The following is a 23,072-nucleotide window of genomic DNA, read 5'->3' as shown; positions in this document are numbered from 1 at the left end:
TGCACTTTTACCTGATAATCATGGTGTGGAGGAGCCGGTGTTGGACTGGGGTGGTCAAAGTTAAAAATCACACAACACCAGGTTATAGTCCCACAGGTTTATTTGGAAACACTAGCTTTCGGAGCGCTGCTCCTTCATCAGGTGGAGTATGATCCTGTTCCACAACCACCTGATGAAGGAGCAGCGCTCTGAAAACTAGTGCTTCCAAATAAACCTGTGGGACTATAACCTGGTGTTGTGTGATTTTTAACTTTTACCTGATGAAACACCAGCAGGCAACCAGGGAGACCTTAGGCTTCCATTGCTTCCCTTTCTGCCAAGCTGATCTTACACTCTCTGGGTAAAATTTGGCGTCCCTTTGGGCACTCCATATTAGAATCATAGAAACCCTACATCGTGGAAGCAGGCCATTCGGCCCATTGAGTCCACACTAACCTTCTGAAGAGCATCCCATACCCCCATTCCTGTAACCCTGCATTTCCCACAGCTAACCCTGCAAACCCCTGAATGCTATGGGGCAATTTAGCATGGTTGATCTATCCAACCTGTACATCTTTGGGCTGTGGAAGGAAACCCGAGCACCTGGAGGAAACCCATGCAGACATGGGGAGAATGTTCAAACTCCACACCTGAGGGTAGAATCGAACCCGGGTCCCTGGTACTGTTAGCCACAGTGCCACCCCAATGTTGCATGAGCAAATGCTCCTCAGATCCGTACTCCTACTTTATTTGGTGCAGTAGCTCTTTGGTGACAGATTTCTCTGTACATCAGGCAACTCAAAGGAGAGACTTGAAGGCCGTCGATGTTGAGTGTTGTCATTACTCAGACCTGTGTGCTTTCCCGAAACAACACTAGCAATTCTTCAAACAGTAAAGTTAGAGAAGGAACACCTAAAATGTTCTTCAGTATGAGGGTATAGGTAAGTGCTATACGAATGAAGCTGGAGGGAGTTGATGAATCAGACCTAAAGCAACACAAACACAGATTTAAAGCAGCAATGTTCTCGGAATAAAAAGGATTTGACGAATCTTTTGTGATGCAGTGACGTAAAATGGTTATGCAAAAGAAAGGGCTGAAGAAGGGCTCATGCCCGAAACGTCAATTCTCCTGCTCCTCGGATGCTGCCTGACCTGCTGCGCTTTTCCAGCAACACATTTTCAGCTCTGATCCCCAGCATCTGAAGTCCTCACTTTCTCCTATGCAAAAGAACTTTATCCTGTTCCAAATGGTACTTTCTATTTCATTGCTCCTCATTTTATCAGCTGCAAAATTGTTTTTTTTAAAATGCTATTTTTCCAATCAGATTCCACAAAACGAGTTGTTTGTTGAACATAATTCCATGCTGAAGGAGTACTATCGAGATATAGCAGAGGGGATGTGTTAGAAGGAGAGGCTGGAAGGGCTCAGATTGCTTTGTCTGGTGTGGCAGAGGCTGAGGAGAGACCTGAGGGAAGGCTATAACATTATGAGAGTTACAGATAGGTTTGACAGCCAGAATCTTTTTTCCCAGAGTTGGAATGTCTAAAATTAGGGGGTATGCCTTTAAGATGAGAGGGAAAAATTCAAAGGAGATGTGAAGGGCAGGTTTTTTTACACAGAGAGTAGTAGAGGTGGTGGTGGAGGCAGGTATGATAGGGGTGTTTAAGGGGCTTTTTGATAGGCACATGAAATAAGCAAGGAATGGAGGGATATGGACCATGGACAGGCAGAAGGGATTTGTTTAAATTGGCGTCATGTTCAGCACAGTATCGTGTGCTGAAGGGCCTGTTCCTGTGCTGGACTGTTCTATGTTCGAACTCACTGATACTAGTGAGAGTGCTACAGGTTGAGAGTCACGCAGGTGATGGCTGGTGGGAGCAGTCGAGATGCCATTGTGGCAGTAATGGTGATGGTCTGTGATTGTGTTTCATTTGCACTGGTGGTCTAACTCAATATGGCAATGGAGAGCCACCCAATCAACTGCCAACTTCCTCACTAAGGATTTTTGAGGAGGTGATAGCCTTGAGGCATTTTCAATGGACAATCAATTAATAAACTCCAGGTAATGTTCTGGGAACCTAGGTTTGAATCCTGCCACTGCAGATGGTGGAATTTGAATTCACTAAAAGTCTGGAGTAAGGGGTCTAATGATGACCATGAAACCATTGCCATCTGCATCACTTTAGGGAAGGAAACTGCCATCCTTACCTGGTCTGGCCTAAAGGTGACTCCAGACCCACAGCAATGGGGTTGACTCTTAACAGCCCTCTGAGGCAATTAGGGATGGGTAATAATAATGGCCTAGCCAGTGACATCCACCATCCCGTGAATAAATGAAAAAAGCATCGTGAGCTTCTTCAAAGGGGATGTGTGTGTGGAATGGCTATCCCACTGCGCCAGTGGAGTTTGTGCAATATGCAGTGTTCACTGAGCTCAGTCCAACATGGGGACAATGACCCACTGTGTGTATCTTTCTGTTGTGAGGGTAGTCAAGTTCCAGGATGTTTTGAAAGAAAGAATCTGCATTGATACAGAAACCAAAACAGATATTGCTGGAGAAATCCAACAGGTCTGTCAGCAGAGAAAGCAGAGTTAAAAGGAGATAGAGGGGTAGCTGATATGGTGCAATAAGAACAATCTCTCTCTCAACCTTGGCAAAACTAAAGAACTGGTCACTGACTTCAGAAAGAAAGGAGAGGAACACGCTCCCATCGACATCATGGAACTGAGGTTGAGAGGGTGCATAGCATCAAGCTCCTTGGAATGACAATAACCGAAAACCTGTCCTGGACCTCCCACATAGATGTAATGGTCAAGAAGGCACAATAACACGTCTTCTTCCTCAGGCGGCTCAGGAAATTCAGCATGTGCAAAAGCCCCTCGCCAATTTCTACAGATGAACCATTGAGAGCATCCTGTCTAAGTACATAATGGCCCATCACGGCAACTGCTCTGCCCAGGATCGTAAGAAACTTACAGAAAGTTGTGTGCACAGCCCAGACCATCACAGAAGCCAACCTCCCATTCATGGACTCCAGTTACACAGCTCATTGCCACAGGAAGGCAGCCAACATCATCAGAGATCCCTCCCACCCTGGTAATGCTCTCTTCCAACCTCTTCTGTCAGGCAGAAGATACAGAAGCTTGAACACTCGCACCAACAGGTTGAAGAACAGCTTCTTCTCTGCTGTTATCAGACTGATGATTGGACCTCTCTAACTTCACAGAATGCTGATCTTGCTAATGTTGATTTTGTCTAGCGCACGGTCTGTGCGATGTAACCTGTATGCCTTGGTCTAAGTTTAGTTTTCACCCTTTCATCTGTACATCCCTGCCTATTACGACCTGCCTGTACTACTCGTGAACGAAACTTTACACTGTAGTAAGGTACACATGACAGTAAATCAAATCAAATCAACGCTTTAGATCCAGCGACCCTATATCAAAACAGTACACTCCGAAGAAGCATCAGTGGACTGGAAACATTAACTCTGCTTTCTCTCTCCGCAGATGCTGCCAGACCTGCTGAGTTTCTCCAGCAATGGCTGCCTTTGTTTTAGATTTCCAGCATCTGCAGTTTTTGTTTTACTTTTACATTTTATGTGCGGTCACGAGCCAGAATGTTTCACGGTAAAGCACTTTTGAAAGATGGTCATGACTGTATAACAGCAGGCAGTTTGTTCACAGCAAGCTCCTGTAAATAGACACAGTGATAATATCCAGATATTCTGCTTTGGAAATGTCGATTGAGGGAATTCTCAAACAGCTCTCTCCCTCAAAATAATACCTCGGGATATTATACAGTGGCTTGAGGCTTGGTTTCACATAGCCCCTAAAAAGTAGCACCTCTGAGAGTGTCGCAGTCTCTCTCAGGAATACTCTGGGACTGTCAGTCTGAATTACAGGTCTAGGTTTTGAGTGGGGTTTAAGTATTCCAACACACAGTCAGGGAGATTATCTACTGAGACACAGGCATAACCTCAATGGCATCAGCTTATAGAGGGACAAATTCAAAGCCAGATTTCTTCCTGAAGGGACAGTGTTCAAACTGAAAGGTTCCCTCCTCACACACAGTGAGACATTCCACCTCTGCCCATCAGAAGCAATCACAGAATCCTTGCAGTGCAGATCAAGACCATTCAGCCCATCAAAACTGCTCCTATCCAGACTCACCACAACTTCACGTTTAGCATGGCCAATCCTCCTAACCTGCACATCTTTGAACTGTGGACGGAAACTCATACAGACACAAGGGGAATGTGCAAACTCCATGCAGACAGTCGCCCGAGACTGGAATTGAACCCTGGTCCCTGGCACTGTGAGGCAGAAGTGCTAACCATATTGCGGTATTTTTAGCTGCAACTCTGCCATTAACACAGCTGATAAGGAATGGGGAATTTGAGTGCTGACATGCATTATATCTATCTTTTTAATTCTATTCATTGATCATGCAGTGGTGAAAGGGAATGTAAAGAGGTTTTCTAAATGGATCTTCCTCCCTGCTCCAATAATTGCAAAGTTCAAGGTTTGTGCGAAGATTTGTAGCTCGGGTGCTCGTTGTTGTGGTTCTGTTCGCCGAGCTGGAAGTTTTTGTTGCAAACGTTTCGTCCCCTGGCTAGGTGACATCTTCAGTGCTCTGGAGCCTCCTGCGAAGTGCTTCTTTGATGTTTCTTCCGGCATTTATAGCGGTCTGTCCTTGCCGCTTCTGGTTGTCAGTTTCAGCTGTCCGCTGTAGTGGTTGGTATATTGGGTCCAGGTTGATGTGTTTGTTGATGGAGTTTGTGGATGAATGCCATGCCTCTAGGAATTCCCTGGCTGTTCTCTGTCTGGCTTGCCCTATGATAGTGGTGTTGTCCCAGTCGAATTCATGTTGCTTGTTGTCTGTGTGTGTGGCTACTAGGGATAACTGGTCGTGTCGTTTCGTGGCTAGTTGATGTTCATGTATGCGGATTGTTAGCTGTCTTCCTGTTTGTCCTATATAGTGTTTTGTGCAGTCCTTGCATGGTATTTTGTACACTACACTAGTTTTGCTCATGTTGGGTATCGGGTCCTTCGTTCTAGTGAGTTGTTGTCTGAGCGTGGCTGTTGGTTTGTGTGCCGTTATGAGTCCTAAGGGTCGCAGTAGTCTGGCTGTCAGTTCAGAAACGCTCCTGATGTATGGTAGTGTGGCTAGTCCTTTAGGTTGTGTCATGTCCTCGTTCCGTGGTCTTTCTCTTAGGCATCTGTTGATGAAGTTGCGCGGGTATCCGTTTTTGGCGAATACCTTGTATAGGTGTTCCTCTTCTTCTTTTTGCAGTTCTGGTGTACTGCAGTGTGTTGTGGCCCTTTTGAATAGTGTCCTGATGCAACTTCGTTTGTGTGTGTTGGGGTGGTTACTTTCATAGTTTAGGACTTGGTCTGTGTGTGTTGCTTTCCTGTGTACCCTTGTGGTGAATTCTCCGTTCGGTGTTCTCTGTACTATCACATCTAGGAATGGGAGTTGGCTATCCTTTTCTTCTTCTCTCGTGAATCAGATTCCTGTGAGTGTGGCGTTGATGATCCGGTGTGTTTTTTCTATTTCCGTGTTTTTAATGATTACAAATGTGTCATCGACATATCTGACCCAGAGTTTGGGTTGAATTTGTGGTAGGACTGTTTGTTCTAACCTTTGCATAACTGCCTCTGCTATGAGTCCCGAGATTGGTGATCCCATGGGTGTTCCGTTGATTTGTTCATATATCTGGTTGTTGAATGTGAAGTGTGTAGTGAGGCACAAGTCCAGTAGTTTAAGTATGCCGTCTTTGTTGATAGGTTCCGCGTCCTGTTTTCTGTTCTGTATGTCCAGTAGCTTGGCTATTGTTTCTCTGGCTAGGGTTTTGTCAATCGAAGTGAACAGTGCCATCACGTCGAATGAGATCATGGTTTCTTCTTTGTCTATGTGTATATTTCTTGGACATCATCAGAAAGGTATCTCTCCCTTGTTTTCCTGAAGACCTTGTCCACTGGTTGAGCTACGAATGATTATATGTCCGACAGTGCATCTCTTTATTTTATTATTCTCGTATGTGATAGGGGTATCATAGGCAAGGCCAATATTTGTTGCCCATTCCTAGTTGCTCATGAATTAATAGGCTCTCTAGGCCATTTTGAAGAGCAGTTGAGAGTCAACTCCAATGCTGTGGGACTGGAGTCACCTGAACCAGACCAGGTAAGGATGGCGGTTTCCCACACTGAACAACATTAGTAAATGTGATGAGATTTTGCGACAATCTACATCGGTTATATGGTCACCATTAAACTAGCTTTTACTACGCAACAGCATTATTGGTGGTACAGACAGGAGAGTGTCATGAGAGAATTAGACCATGCATTTTACAGCATTGTATCACTAATTCTCCCAATGAGTGAAACTGCAGGGGAACCTGGAGAATCTCCCTTTGGGCACAGCCATGAATATTCAAATCCCCTTTATATTTCTGCATTATTGTTTGAGATGAGTGAAGTTTTAGATTTTATACAGTTTTATCAACTCAGTTTCTGTCTTTTCCTGTTCAAATGAACCAAACTATTTTTATCCTTTTTTGCTTTTTCTCGTAAGTCTAAAATTATTGGGCCAAAGCAGCTTGCTCCCAAGAATCCTTGTGTTGACATTGTTCAGTACCATTATGAGTTGGTGGGGGGGGTGGTTTATTGAAGGTAATGTGACAAGATAATGATGGGATACTTTGCCCTCTAAGAGCAGAAAGCCTTAATGATTCAGATTCGCAGGGATTCCAGATACTGACCCCAGTTGTCCTCCCAGAAGTGTGGCATCATTCTACCTCAAAAGCAGAACAGAGGACGAGAAGCCCCAGGCTCCCATTGGGTATCATCTCCATGCCACTGAGGTACCCACTGAGACCCAATGTACCCAGTATTCTGAGGCCAGCGATACTGAACACACATGGGGCACCTATTGTCTTCTATAAGGCTGCAACCAAGAGGCCACAAGGTGTCACAAAGTCGGAACAATTGACCAAAGACGAAAAGAGAAGCCCAGCCAAACCCCTTTCAAAAGAATTCTGAAGTCATCGCCTGGTCAAAGAAATTGACAAACCAGTCTGGGAACTCTACTCACAATGTAACAACCCTGGGCAGTGAGCCAGGCTCTAGGTTTAATAGGCCATCCACTGATCACGAAAATCACAAGGTTTCGACAGCTGGAGTTGGAGTTGATGCTGGAATGAGAGCGTTAGTGAACAGTGGGACTGTATCTTCTGTGGTATTAAATGAGGTCTGCAGATGCTGGAGATCACAGCTGCAAATGTGTTGCTGGTCAAAGCACAGCAGGTTAGGCAGCATCTCAGGAATAGAGAATTCGACGTTTCGAGCATAAGCCCTTCATCAGGATGAAGGGCTTATGCTCGAAACGTCGAATTCTCTATTCCTGAGATGCTGCCTAACCTGCTGTGCTTTGACCAGCAACACATTTGCAGCTGATCTTCTGTGGTATTACCAGGTCAGCGCATTATCAATGCCGAGTCATCTGTTCTGGTGGAATCACTGGAGATACGTTCCCAAACCCCACTTTTAGTTTTAGATTCAACAATTAGGTTCACTCCAACAATGCAGGTAGTCAGCTTGCCAACAACTGTTGCATCACTCGAACACTTATTAACTGGTTCATTCTCGAAGATGACTAATAGTTCAAGCGGATAGGAAACCCTTTAAGCACTGTGCATGTGTCTTGAAGGGATGAGTTTAACATAGAGCCTGAAGTATCATCTCTGCACGATGACATTGGATCTCCTATGAGTACCCAGGAACTAGCATTGCACAAGCACTATTTAGCAATTACGTCTTCAAACAGTGCCTTATCAACACACTGCATCAATAGCTTGTACAATTGGACATCTTCATTACGTATTCTGGGAGACATTGATTTTGGTAATGTAAAATCCATCATGTCGAAGGCTACCTTCGAAAGCATCAAGATTAACTTTACTGTCATTCAACCACCAAGCACTGCAAATTCTGTCCAGTTAACAGACCACTTTAACAGATAGTCTGTACCACCAACCCAAAGGTTGCTCATCAGTACAGAAGAGCTAAAAAATCAATTAAGACAATCTGATGAGCTTATCATGTTTCCAGGCCAACTTTCAGCAAGAGGACAAGGACTTGACATTGTTACCTTCAGGCAAAGTGTAGACTCTCTGGTTATGTCAATACAGTCACATGAGAACTCAAGCCTTCCAGATGTTTTAACAGCTCCACTCATTCCCGACATGGGAAATATTCCTTCCACACCTGAAAATTTCTGGGGTAATTCTCTAACAGCGTCTACATCCAAACTCAACAATGCTGTTAAAAATTCCCCATGCAACACAGAGATGTTAGCAATGGAAAGACTTGAGTCCAGCGTCCATCCCTCCATCTCAGATCCAACGTGGTCAGTCAATCTTCATCCTGTAACCTTGCAAACTGGCGCACACATATGTGTCGAGATGGCTGGTGCTGGATCAGTGGTGCTGGAAGAGCACAGCAGTTCAGGCAGCATCCGACGAGCAGCGAAATCGATGGAAAGGGAGAAACCTCTGAGCTGCAAACAAACAGCTTATCTCTCTCAAAAGAGGCTTCCCTGAGTACAGACACCTGGTGGAGGTTGTCAACAGATATAAGTCCTCACTTTTTGCCTGTCACCGGCAAAGACCATCCTCTGATCTTACTGATTGATATCACATTTTCATGCAACACAAGAACATCAGCGTACACCTCTTGTGATGGAAAACAAATGGGAAACATTGATACCAGATGATGTAGGATCACGAGCCAGAAACAAAGAGGTTTCACTTGCACCCTTGTACATCTCAACCAAGTTAACCCTTGAGACTCTTAGCCTGAGAAATGGTTTCACACCAGGAACTGATTACCCCAAGTCTTCTTTGGACAGCTCAATGAAAAACATTGGGAGCACCTGGACTGTCCCTTTGGACTGGACCCCAGTGGTAACAGTCATGTTCCTGCCCATGTCTTCAGATATATCTGTATTTGTAAGAAGTGAGAACTCAAATTCCCATCATCATGAAGATCTTTCTGAGTTAGATCAAGCACTACAATTAACGTCAAATTCATCTCACAGATCTATAAATGGAACATATTTTCCTGGTTTTCTGACATTTCCAGAAGGATTTGAGAGCCACTGGGGAATTGTTTCCAATGCCATTGGAATTTCAACTGTGACTTTCAGCTCTGACATGGGGGGAAACTTGTGACCCCTCCTTCAAAGAAGAAAGTGCAAGTCCAACTTGGACATCAGTTAGTTGAGAACTCTGCAGATAATGTAACTGCATGGCATTCATTGTTGGGTTTCGCTCCAGATAGGACAGACAATCAAGCGAGTCTCCATCCTTGGAATCCTGAATTGAAGTGGGAACCATTTTCAGATTCCACTTTGGGAATGTCTAAAGATGCCCAGGCAATGACTATGATGCCTGTTCATTTGGGGCCACAAAAGACCTTGTTCAGTACACATACCCCATTCCTAACAAGAACCCCCCCCCCCCCCCCCCAACATGTGGAACTAGATTACATTTTTACAGGGGCAGAATGTAAACAGACACTGGTCAGTAGGTTTATACAACCCACACAAGATTTCCCAACTCTACTTTTCACCATAACTTTAACAAGTCAGAAACATTCAAGAACATTGCAGGGTCACAAGTCTTTTGGTGAAGAGCCAAGTATCTATATTCAGAGTTTGTACTCTCTCCCATTCAGTATTTCATGGTCTTTACAAGAAGGAACATCAGTAGATCCTCCTCAGTTAAGTAGTGAAACTCAAGACCTAACACTAGCGCCAATATTACCAATGGCCTCTTCCCGGGATTACTCAATTGGTGTACATCCTTCTCCATTGAGCTGGGACCTTGCCATCAACACATGGATGAATGCTGTCTCTGATCCACTGCGCCAACTGTCTCAAACCTCCACAACAAATTTCTCACCCTTCCAGCTGCTTTCTCATCCGTTGAAGTGACATCTCCTCCGGATCACTCTCGTGAGGTTTATGGAGCTGGCGGATCTCTCCCCACCAGCTTGGAGAGCGGGCAACTATCCATCACCCCTGACCAAGCCTCCATGTGCCACATTGGTGAAGATGCTGATGGGACAGGCCGCTTGTGTGGACCAGTGGTCTCCAACTGTATGTCTTAGCTGCACTTGTAGAAACCTGTAGCAGAGTGCACTACAGAAAAGCACTGCTGGTAGTTGCCTCACCTGCATAGATGCTGGGCTGTATCTGTAGAATCTGTAGACCTTCTCGATGATAGTATGATGTGAGGAGATGGCTGATTGCAGTGAAGCTTAGTGGTTATAGAATACCTTCCTTTTACAAAGCTTACTGAATAGCATTAGCAGCGATAATTAAACCACTTTCCTATTAAATATTCATCCAAAGCCAAACCAAATTGCCACACATTCACTCCCCTTCAAGGGTAGCCATGCAAAAAGTGACATTACTCTCTGCCACAAAAATAAATAATTCTGTTAGCATTTGTTTTTTAATAAACTCTTGCAGTTTCTGGATGGCAAATTGAAATTCCTCTTTTAATGAATAACAACCTGTTTCTCTCAATGATGAGCAACACATTCCTGGAGTTTGGTTCAAGATTTATTGGCTCCAGCAGAAATGTTTGTTTCTCATGAAAGGAGAGACTTCAAGGCATGGACTGCAACTGTGAATGTTGTGGGTTTTTAAACCTGGCACTGTGGAACTTGCTCCATCTGAAGGGGAGGAAGAGAGTTGTCGGTTTTTGCTTAACTGCAGCTGTAGATTACTCTGCCCTGCTCTGGACTGAGATGGAAGTGTGGTGTTTACTGATTGAATGTGCAAAATGAAGAACAACTGAAATGGTTCACATCCTCAACTTCTGGTCAGGTCCGGTTTGCAAACACCAAGATTTCAAGCCAAGGATTGATGCTCACTTAGCCCAATGCTTTGTATGTTAACCCTTTGAATCCATTGGATGTGGTTTGTCTCCAATGAAATGCGACACCAATCTTTATGATTTAATTGGAGTGATTGCAGAACAGTGGGGACTGGATCTTCCGGGTGCTAACCGCGAGTCTCTTTGTGTACAAAGAGATACCATGGCCTGCTGCTGCCTACCTTCGGAATTACAGTGGGCAAGAGACCACGGAGATCGGAGGCCTGGACTCCTTTTAGGAAAGACCAGTTAATGAGCTTGCCAACCTCCTAATCATGTGGTATTTTACATGGCCTGTTGGTGTGAAATAGACGGGGAGTGGTTTTACACCCAGCTGTGGTGCAGTTGGCACAACCCTGGAGCCAAAGCCTCCCCAGCCCCAAAAGAACACCCCATAAATTGCAGCCTCGTGTCTGAGGCGGAGTTAGGACGAGGAATATTGTCAGCGAAACTGTACTCTGGCATTTAATTTTCTCTCTTCTGAGAGGCTTAATTCCACGTGCTTCATTTATTTCTGTCAAGTGGTTTAATTTCCCTCCCACCTCTCGATCTCCGGCAAACAATCACAATCCAAAAGATTGATCGTTCACCTCTAATTGTAACCAGTGCCAGCCCCCATTAGCCATATGAAAGGCGCCATCTAGAGAGGACTGTGCGGACTAACCCCTTCTTGCACAGTTCTTGTGTGGCACTCACTTTTCTGTCAGTACTGGGGGTGAGTGTGCAGGAGATCCAACCAATCAATGCTACTGCCAGCATTTGGAACTGGGTGAAAGAGGGTGATTACCTCTTTGCTTCCTTTCCTCCCGAGAGCCAAGCAATATAGAGCACTCAATGAAGTCTGCACATTTGTCACTTAGGTTTCCCCTGGTCTGTAGTAAACCACTCTTATAATTACAGGATTCTGCATTTCACAGAACTACACTTGAGAATCAGAGATCCATTCACACATTAATAACTGTATTCCAAAACAGATAATGAGTTTTTTAGGTTGTCATCCATCCCCTATGTCCATTGTGAATGTCCATTTTTTTCTCAACACAGTGTTGGGTCCATTGTATCCAACCTTAAACTCCAGCTGTTCCACTGGCTTCTACCTCACACACTCTATGTTTACGTTCTGAATGATCGAACCACAGGACACAGAGGAGGCCATTCAGCCCATCATGACTATTCCAGCTCTTTGGAAGAGTGAGCCAATTAATCCCACTCCCCTCCTCTTTTTGGATCACTTTACAAATTTCTTACATTCCCTTCTATTCCCGACTCCCTTTAGGAGTTTGCTGTTGATTCGACTCTGTACACCTTTTCAGATTATTCTAAATTCCAATAACTTGTCAAGTCTATAAAGAGAAATTCTCATCATATCTGATTCCTCAGAAACTTGCTCACTGTTAAAAACTGTGAGGGGCTTTAAGAATCTGTTAAGTCTCCACTTGTCAACTAGTAGGGGAATGGGTCTGGGTGGGTTGCGCTTCGGCAGTATGGTGTGGACTTGTTGGGCCGAAGGGCCTGTTTCCACACTGTAAGCAATCTAATCTAATCTAATCTCTAATCAGGTTCAGAATGAATATTCATCATGACTATTCTCCATGACCTGAGGAAGCCATGTGTGTTGTGAGGGTGGAGGGGTGTGGGAGGTGACATGAGTCATAACATTTCTCTGTTCTCGCCGCACAGGGGGACTTTTGTACATGACGCAGTTTACGGTCCATGATGAGATTGGGGACATGAACATAGCAGATCTGGAGCAAAGAATATCAAACTGGGTAAGTACTCTCAGTTGGCCTTTTCTTAGTTCTTCTGCAGCTAATGTACCACCATGCTCATTTTGTGTCTCAGTAATAGCCTCCTCAGGAAGGCCTCCCACTATCACCCCATCACTACTCATCTGGTGAAGACTGAGAACAGGTAAGCAGTAGAGACTGGGGTAGGGGAGGATTTCATGTTGAGCTAAACCCCCTAGTTTTGGATGCCAAATGCAAGGACATTTCTTCTTTCATTAATAAGATGAGGGTATCATGGCAAGGCCAGTATTTGTTGCTCAACTCTGATGACGCTTGAACTGAGTGTCTCTGTCGGCCATTTCGGAAGGTACTTAAAGAGTTAATCACATTGCCCTGGGCCTGGAGTGACATGTAGGCCAGATCAGGTAAGGATGGCAGATTGCCTTTGTCAAAGGATATTAGAGAACCAAATGGGTTTTGAAAGCATTGATGGTCACCATCAACAACAAATAAAAACAGAAATGGCTGGAAAAGCTCAGCTGGCCAGGCAGTATCTGTGGAGAGAAGTTAGCGTTAATGTTTCATTTGAGTGATCCTTCATCAGAATGTATTTTTGATGCTACCAGACCTGCTGAGCTTTTCTGGCTACTTCTGTTTTTGTTTCTGATTTACAGCATTGTTATGATGATGTGGGTGTACTGTACCTTTAAGAGAGTAAAGCGAGCAGTGACAGCACCAAGTGCTCTCAATAAGACACAATGTGCTCCAGCTACTGGGGTCACTGGTTGCCTGGAAACAACAAAAAGCAGATTTGAATTCGACCAAACAGTTTATACCCGCCCCCAAAAAACTAAACTCTGACAAAGTTTGAATGTAGTATATCGATGATCTTAAAAACCAATGACGCAATCCAATGCTTTGGGAGTATAAGACCGGGGAAAATTGAACAGTTGGGGGACAGAACTGCCAAGCCAGCATGTAGAGACTGCCTGAAAAATAGCTCTCTTAAAGGTACCTTTATCGGCCAGTAACCTGTGTAGCAGAATCCCCAAGAAGAAGAAAAGAAGACAGGTATACAGAGAAGAACAAAAAGCTGCCTGTTCTTGAGATAAGAAGTTTTATTTTGTAAATCTTAATTGGTGGTTTTATTGGACTAGTATTGTAGAATGGACAGTAAACAATAGGTTAGAGGAAGGAGTTATAAATAGTTGCTAGTTAATTATTCTCTGTCATACTTAAAGAAATAAAGTTGTTAATTTTTGCTTTGACTAGTTCTTGGCCTATCGACTTTTCACAGGTTACAGCATGGGGTATATCTTTTCCGTGTTGCTGGGTTAAATTGAGTGGAGGGTTTACCCATGTTATAACAAGCATCCACAGTTCTTTTGGTTTTAATGGTCACCATGAGTGACTTTATATTTCCAGACTTATTCATTGAATTTAAATGTGAACCTGCTTTTGCCCAAAGCCCTGGGATTGTTAGTGCAATGACATTCGCACGACACTACCGTCTGTCTTTATCACAATGACATCTGGTTAGAAAAGGGAATATTCATGTGGATTGAAATAACTTCACAGAGACCGATGTCTCATCACCAAGTCCCCCTTTATTTAAACATGGAGAGTCCTTGACACTGATCCAGCTCCTTCAGAGCTAGCTCTCAGAGTGAACAGAACCTCTGTCCCTTATATCTGTCAGCCAGGGCTCCCTGACTGGATCAGGTTAACAGCCTTAATCAGGGAACTCATATTCTATGAGGTCCACCTGACTGACTTCATTGCAATCAGTACATGGGTTCCAAATGTGACCTGGACTTGTATGAGAGCCAAGGATAAGGAACAATCTTCCTTGATTGTTTCTCCTTTTTGATCCATTACTTATCCTGCCTTCCCCTTGCAACACCGAAACCCCAACTCCCATGTAACAATGGATAATTATGAGAGTATGGGAGCATTTCCCATGCAAGGAGCCCAAAGATATGTAACCACTTAAGCATTTTGACATGCTTTTCTTTGCGGTACTGAGGACAAACCGTATAAAATATATTGATATCTAAAACTGAGATGTATAAGATTATGAGGGGCAGAGGCAGGATAGACAGGAAGGAACCTTTCCCCTGATGGAGCGATCAATGCCCGGGACGATAGATTTAAAGTGAAGGGTAGGAGGTTGAGAGGAGATGTAAGGAAAATCATTTTCACCCAGAGGATGGTGGGAACCTGGAACTCCCTGCCTCTAAGGTTAGACCATAAGACATAGGAGTGGAAGTAGGGCCATTCGGCCCATCAAATTGGTAGAGACAGAAACCATAATCACATGTAAGAAATATTTAGATGTGTGCTTGCAATACCACGGCACGCAAGGCTGTGGGCCAAGTACTGGGAAATGGGATTGGAATAGTTAGATGATTTTTGTGACTGGCATGGACTTTACCCCTAACTAACACATCCCTGAACATTATAGGCAATTTAGCACAGCCAATCCACCTAGCCTGCACATCTTTGGATTGCGGAAGGAAACCGGAGCGCTCTGAGGAAACCCACGCAGACACAAGGAAAATGTACAAACTCCACACAGACAGTCACCCAATGCTGGAATCAAACTCGGGTCCCTGATGCTGTGAGGCAGCAGTGTCATAGAGTCATAGTCTCATAGTGATATACAGCAAGGAAACAGACACTTCGATCCAACTCGTCCATGCTGACCAGATATCCCAACCCAACCAAGTCGTACCTGCCAGCACCCAGCCCATATCCCTCCTAACCCTTCCTATTCATATATCCATCCAGCTGCCTTTTACATGTTGCAATTGTACCAGCCTACACACACACACACACACACACACACTTGCCCCTTAGGCCTCTTTTATATCTCTCCCCTTAAAACTATGCACTCTCGGTTTGAACTCCCCCCCATCAGGGAAAAGACTTTGCCTATTTACCGTATTCATGCCCCTCATTATTTTCTAAACCTCCATAAGGTCACCCCTCAGCCTCCAACACTTCAGGGAAAACAGCTCCAGCCTATTCAACCTCTCCCGATAAAAGATCTTAAAGTAAAGGAACCCTTAGGAAGTAGCGATCATAATATGGCAGAGTTACATAGAACATAGAACATAGAAGGATACAGCGCAGTACAGGCCCTTCGGCCCTCGATGTTGCGCCGACCGAATCCTACCTAACCTATACTAGCCCAATAACTTCCAAATGCCTATCCAATGCCCGCTTAAATGACCATAAAGAAGGAGAGTTCACCACTGATACGGGCAGGGCATTCCATGAACTCACAACCCGCTGTGTGAAGAATCTACCCCTAACATCTGTCCTATACCTACCACCCCTTAATTTAAAGCTATGTCCCCTAGTAACCCCTGACTCCATTAGCGGTAAAAGGTTCTTAGTATCTACCCTATCTAAACCCCTAATCATCTTATACACTTCTATCAGATCTCCCCTAAACCTTCTCTTCTCCAATGAGAACAGCCCCAAGTGCCTCAGCCTTTCCTCATAAGATTTTCCTACCATTCCAGGCAACATCCTGGTAAACCTCCTCTGCACTCATTCTAAAGCTTCCACATCCTTCCTATAGTATGGCGACCAAAACTGCACACAATACTCCAGATGAGGCCGCACCAGAGTCTTATACAACTGCAACATGACCTCAGGACTCCGGAACTCAATTCCTCTGCCAATAAAGCCCAGTACACCATATGCCTTCCTCACAGCACTATTTACCTGGGTGGCATTTCAGTCTGGAGTTTGAAAGAGAGAAGGCAAAATCGGATGTAATGGTGTTACAGTTAAATAAAGGTAATTATGAGGGCATGAGAGAGGAATTGACAAAAATAGACTGGAAGCAGAGGCTAACCGGGAAGACAGTAGAGCAAAAATGGCAGGAGTTTGTGGGTATAAGAAATGAGAGGATCAAATATGAAGGTAGGCTAGCCAGTAATATTAGAAATGATAGTAAAAGTTTCTTTCAGTACATAAGAAGCAAACGACAGGCAAAAGTAGACATTGGGCCACTTCAAACTGATGCAGGAAGCCTAGCGATGGGAGATAAGGAAATAGCAGGAGAACTTAACAAGTACTTTGCGTCAGTTTTCACAGTGGAAGACATGAGTAATATCCCAACAATTAAAGGGAGTCACGGGGCTGAGTTGAGTATGGTTGCCGTTATGAAAGAGATAGTGCTAGAAAAGTTAAAAAGTCTTAAAATTGATAAATATCCTGGCCCTGATGGGATACACCCTAGAGATCTGAGAGAGGTGGCTGAGGAAATAGCGGAGGCATTGGTTGAGATCTTTCAAGAGTCACTGGAGTCAGGAAAGGTCTCGGATGATTGGAAGATGGCTGTTGTAACCCCCTTGTTCAAGAAAGGATCAAAACAAAAGATGGAAAATTATAGGGCAATTAGCCTAACCTCGGTTGTTGGTAAAATTCTAGAATCCATCATTAAGGATGAGGTTTCTAAATTCTTAGAAGAGCAGAGTCTGATTATAACAAGTCAACATGGATTTAGTAAGGGGAGGTCATGCCTGACAAACCTGTTGGAATTCTTTGAAGAGGTGACAAGTAGGTTAGACCAGGGAAACCCAGTGGATGTGGTCTATCTAGACTTTCAAAAGGCATTTGATAAGATGCCACACGGAAGGCTGCTGAGCAAGGTGAGGGCCCATGGTGTTCGAGGTGAGCTGCTGGGATGGATTGAGGATTGGCTGTCTAACAGAAGGCAGAGAGTTGGGATAAAAGGTTCTTTTTCAGAATGGCAGCCGGTGACGAGCGGTGTCCCGCAGGGTTCAGTGTTGGAGCCACAGCTATTCGCATTATATATTAATGATTTGGATGAGGGGACTGGGGACATTCTAGCGAAGTTTGCCGATGATACGAAGTTAGGTGGACAGGCAGGTAGTACTGAGGAAGTGGGGAGGCTACAGAAGGATCTAGACAGGTTGGGAGAGTGGTCCAGGAAATGGCTGATGGAATTTAATGTGAGCAAGTGCGAGGTCTTGCACTTTGGCAAAAAGAATAAAAGCATAGACTACTTTCTAAACGGTGAGAAAATTAGTAAAGCCAAAGTACAAAGGGATCTGGGAGTGCTAGTCGAGGATTCTCTAAAGGTAAACATGCAGGTTGAGTCCATGATTAAGAAAGCGAATGCAATGTTGTCTCTTATCTCAAGAGGGTTGGAATATAAAAGCAGAGATGTGCTACTGAGCACATAAAGCTCTGGTTAGGCCCCATTTGGAGTACTGTGTCCAATTTTGGTCCCCACACCTCAGGAAGGACATACTGGCACTGGAACATGTCCAGTGGAGATTCACACGGATGATCCCTGGAATGGCAGGTCTAACATACGAGGAATGGCTGAGGATCCTGGGATTATATTCATTGGAGTTTAGAAGATTAAGGGGAGAGTTAATAGAGACGTACAAGATAATACATGACTTGGAAAGGGTGGACGCTAGGAAATTGTTTCTATTAGGCGAGGAGACTAGGACCCATGGACACAGCCTTAGAATTAGAGGGGGTCAATTCAGAACAGAAATGCGGAGACATTTCTTCAGCCAGAGGGTGGTGGGCCTGTGTAATTCATTGCCACAGAGTGCAGTGGAGGCCGGGACGCTAAATGTCTTCAAGGCCGAGATTGATAGATTCTTGTTGTCTCGAGGAATTAAGGGCTACGGGGAGAACGCTGGTAAGTGGAGTTGAAATGCCCATCAGCCTTGACTGAATGGCGGAGTGGACTCGATGGGCCGAATGGCCTTACTTCCACTCCTATGTCTTATGGTCTTATAGCTCAAATCCTCCAACCCTGGCAACATCCTTGTGAATCTTTTCTGAACTCTTTCAAGTTTCACAACATCCTCCTGACAGGAAGGAGACCAGAATTGCACTCAACAGTGGCCCTTTATGATTGTATGGACCTTTACGATTGTATGATCCTTAATGATTGTATGACTAAAATGCATGTTTACGTTGTTGTGCTGCTACAGTCTGGTAATGGATCAGGTTGTGCACTAATTTGCTGCTTTTCCCTTCATGTTTCAGCTCACTGAGTCTTTTCAGAACTGGAATTATACTGTATATGTGGAAAGTGTCAGGTGAGGAGCTGGAAATTTTGCAAATAAAATGGAATCACGCGGGATTGAGGCTGATGCCTCCCGTGAACATAGAGAACAAAAGAAATTCAACCAGGAGTTGATTCTTCAGCCCATTGAGCGCATTCTGCCATTCAATGTGATCCTGTTTCATTTTGGGTTTCACCTTCACTTTCTGTTTCTATTCCCATATTCTTTGATTGCCTGAGAGATGCAAATCCCAGCCGCAAACTTTGTAAAATTCTTTCCTGGACTGTTGGTGTCCTTGGCGAGTCCATTATTTATTGCCCATTCCTAGTTGCCCAGCAGAAGTGGGTGGTGAGCTGGCTTCCTGAACCTGCTGTCCCCAGGCTTTAGGGACACCCACAATTGCTGTAAGGTCGAGAATTCCAGGGTTTTGAACCAGCGACACAACAGCAGCAATAAAGTGGATTGTAAGGGAATTTGGTGTTCCCCTACTTCTGCTGCCCCTTTGTTTTTCAAGATGGTGGAGGTCTTGGGTTTGGAAGGTGCTGGCTTTGGAGTCTCCATGAGTTAGTGGCTGAGAGGGTCAACTAGCTTAGAATGCTGGATGTTGGTTTGCACTGCAAAGTAGCACCAACATTACGGGTTCAGTTCCCACGCCGGCTGAGGTTACCCTGAAGGACTGTCCTTCTCAACCTCTCCCCTTGCCTGAGGCGTGGTGACCTCAGGTTAACCCATCACCAGTCATCTCTCTTTAATGAAGGAGCAACTCTATTGTCCAGTAAAACCATGGCAACGTTACTTTTATTCCATGATGGAGCATTCCCAACTTTCTTTCCCAACTGTGACTCTGGTATAACACATTGTTGTTCTTAACAGACTTTTGATGCAAAAATCACACGACATTGGGTTATAGTCCAACAGGTTTATTTGAAACCATGAGCTTGCGGAACCCTGCTCCTACCTAATGTATCTATCTGACGAAGGAGCGGGGCTCCAAAAGCTCGTGGTTTCAAATAAACCCATTGGACTATAACTCGGTGTCATGTAATTTTTGACTTTGTCCACTCCAGTCCAACACCAGCACCTCCACATCATGACTGACATCAATGGAGAGAGAAATAGAGTTTCAGGTCCAGATGCTGCCAGATCTACTAATGTTCTTCAGGGCCCCCTGATTTTATTTCAGAATTCCAGCATCCACAGCGTTCTGCGTTAACTTTTTGTATTGGGAACTGGCAGAAATACTGAAAGAGGTAGGAAGGTGGACTTGGCCATGATCTTATCAAGTGAATGTGCAGGCTAACTCTTCTGTTCTTATGAGTCCATTCAAATACAGATTCTGTTTTTCATAAACGTGGCAATTTATGGAATGGCACTACACATAGAAACATAGAAAATAGGAGGAGCAGTAGGCCATTCAGCCCTTTGAGCTTGTCCTGCCATTCAATAGGATTATGGCTGATCATCTAACTCAGTCCCATATTGCCACTTTCTCCTGATAATCTTTAGTTGAAAAATTGCTGTAACAAACCCAATTGCCTTTTGTTTTCTTTCTATCCCACTCAAAAGTTCATGTTTACAAATCAGAATTATTTTCTGTTTACTGGTTAGGATTCTTCAAAACAATAAAACTGTACCTCGCCGTATTTCCAGATCAATTGATTCCACAAGGTAAGAAATAAATATTTTGCTTTCTATCTTTAGACTGTGTTGTTCCATGATGGAGCATTGATTGTAAAACCTTATTAAAAATGCATGCTTACAATAAGTCTCAGGTTTCCCAGCACCAAGATCTAAGAATTGAATTAAAACTGTGTCCCCACCTTCGTAATGAACAACACAATGAAAAACACATTACGCTTAGTTATGCTTTCATCCTAACTATAAGTATTTGCGAAGTGATCGCAATTCAAGGGAAGATTTGTCACTGGTCTCGTAATCCAGAATCTCAGGCTAGTGTTCTGGAGACCTGAATCCTGCCAGGACAGATGATGAAATTTGGATTTGATTGAAAAAAGGAATTTAAAAAAAAACTACTCTAATGACAACCATTTAATCAATGTTGATTCCCTGAGAACCCATTTGGTTCACTATATGCCTGTCAGGGAACAAAATTCTGTCACCTACATCCAGTCCTGACCTGCAGTCCCCACATAATCAACTCTGGGCTGCCATCATAAGTCATTCAGAGATAGTGCTTCAGGGCATTTTGATGCATTCTATTCCAATTCAGAAAGCGTCTCTTTTTTTTTGAATGTTGTGGAGAAAAATATGATGTTAACACTTTTCGTCGTTTGCTCATTAAGAAAGATGTAAGAATACGATGTTTCAGAGGAACTACGTGGGAAAAAGAGGCTGGTTGATTGGCAAGTCAACTCTAGAGGCTGCACATGTTCATAAAGTGGAGGGGCCGGTGTTGGACTGGGGTGGACAAAGTTAGAAATCACACAACACCAGGTTATAGTCCAACAGGTTCATTTGGAAGCACTAGCTTTTAGTGCGCTGCTCCTTCATCAGGTTGCCCTGCTCCGCAATCACCTGAAGTGGAGAGCTGTCCACTTCAGGAAAACATTAAACATATCCAGGCTTTGTGTCTGCCTTGAATTAAACAAAAACATTTGGGAAAATGGTTCCCTGTTTTATTCTCCATGGCAAAACATTAATCAGTCAAAATCCACTTGTCAACCAATCAGCATCTGTATCTCACGCAGTAGGACCAGTTGCTGTCTTTGATGTTTGGCATTCTTGCACATGTCCTGATGACTGCATTTTGACAAGCTTCAACACCCTGTCCCTTTTCTCATCAACTCCTAAGTTGTGTACTAACATGCAAAACCTTATTAAAAATGCATGCATATAATAAGTCTCCAGATTTCCCAGCACCAAGTTCACAAGAACATTCTAAGAATTAGCCTAAAGCCATATGTCCCCTTTGCCATGCACCACACTATGAAAAGCACGTTAAACTTAATTATGCATTGTTCCTAACTAGATATTTGATCTCAGTTCCTCTGTCATTGTGTGCTATTTTCTCTTCAGCTATGAATGCGTGGCCATCTTGTATTACAATATTACCAAAAATGTCTACCTTGAAGAAAGGATAGTGCAAGAGAGGCTGAGAAACACATCTTCAGGCATCGGAAATAACCTTTCCATAGAGTCCATTCAGGTGCAACCTGTAGGTAAGTGAAATAGTGAGATAATGTCGCGTAACCTGGTCATTGTTTCCAGTGAGAAAATAGATGGAAAAAGCATAGCAGATCAAACAGCGTCAGAAAAGCATGGGAATCGACGTTTTGGACAGGACCCTTCATCAGGACTGCCCATGACATTGATTCTCCTGCCCTTCTGATGCTGATTGACCTGCTGTGCCTTTTCCAAACTCCACATTTTATCAACTCGTGACTTTCCACCATCTGCAGTCTTCACTATCTCCAATGAGAGAATAGCCATCAGAGGAATGATGGGCTGAGTGGGTTCAAGATCAGCCCAGGTTGAAGACTTTTATCCTTGAATAGAGAAGGTGTGGGAATGGCCCAGTTGAGGCCTTTAAGATAATGGCAGAGTTTGATGGGATAGATGTAGAGAAGGTGTAAATTAATGCAATAGGCAAGTTAAAAGAAACGTCTGTACCCAGAGAGTGCAGCTTTGTTACCTCCAAAGCATAATGTTGACAAATAGCACAGTTGAACATGTGTTGCTGGTTAAAGCACAGCAGGTCAGGCAGAATCCAAGGAATAGGAAATTCGACGTTTCGGGCATAAGCCCTTCATCAGGAATAACACAGCACATTCCAGGAGAGTTACAAACAGAAAAGATTATATGCTCACTGTAACAAAAGCGTATCATCCTTTGTGCATCCGGATTTCTTGAGATAAATATTGCAATGGTACTTCGGAGTTTCAGCCCGTGATTCTTTAATGACCAAAGTACATGGATTCACAAATCCCTTTTTTCTAAAACATTACTGTTTGCATATTGCTTCCATTAATGATGTTAGCCATGAATGTCCCCCTGTGCTGGATACTTCAAGTCACGCTATTCTTTATCCACAGTGAACTGTTCCTCAGAAGAAAAACCAGCCCAGTATATTTGGAAAGCAGCCAGACCAAGGACCACCCAATATCTGTCCTGTATCGGAAATCAAGAGCAATATGCAAGCAGAAGCTGGTAATGTTAATTAGATTCTTTTTTTTAAACTATATAGATTACAGCGATTTTAAAAAGTGGCAATATTCTGGGGATCTTTTTGAGACCCTCCAACCACATGACATCAATGTCACCTTCACCAGTTTCTTCCTCTCACCCCTCCCCCCCCCCCCCCCCCACCCCGCCCCCACCTCGTGGGAGT

The 23,072-nt window shown here is 43.9% G+C and overlaps 1 protein-coding gene across 4 annotated transcripts in view; it reads left to right on the top strand.

Annotated features, from left to right (window-relative positions):
• adgrg6 (adhesion G protein-coupled receptor G6) overlaps positions 1 to 23,072 on the top strand; it is a 121,846-nt gene that overhangs the window by 54,211 nt on the left and 44,563 nt on the right. For all 4 annotated transcript variants that reach the window (XM_060831225.1, XM_060831224.1, XM_060831223.1 and 1 more), the window contains 5 exons: positions 12,607 to 12,695; positions 18,705 to 18,757; positions 20,333 to 20,392; positions 21,761 to 21,903; positions 22,777 to 22,891. In XM_060831225.1, the coding sequence (XP_060687208.1) occupies positions 12,607 to 12,695; positions 18,705 to 18,757; positions 20,333 to 20,392; positions 21,761 to 21,903; positions 22,777 to 22,891 (460 nt within the window). The remainder of the gene's footprint in view (positions 1 to 12,606; positions 12,696 to 18,704; positions 18,758 to 20,332; positions 20,393 to 21,760; positions 21,904 to 22,776; positions 22,892 to 23,072) is intronic.

Source organism: Hemiscyllium ocellatum, chromosome 10, assembly GCF_020745735.1.
Source record: "Hemiscyllium ocellatum isolate sHemOce1 chromosome 10, sHemOce1.pat.X.cur, whole genome shotgun sequence".
Taxonomy (NCBI): Eukaryota; Metazoa; Chordata; class Chondrichthyes; order Orectolobiformes; family Hemiscylliidae; genus Hemiscyllium; species Hemiscyllium ocellatum.
The sequence above is the reverse complement of the archived record's forward strand: the minus strand, read 5'-3'. Positions and strand labels throughout refer to the sequence as shown.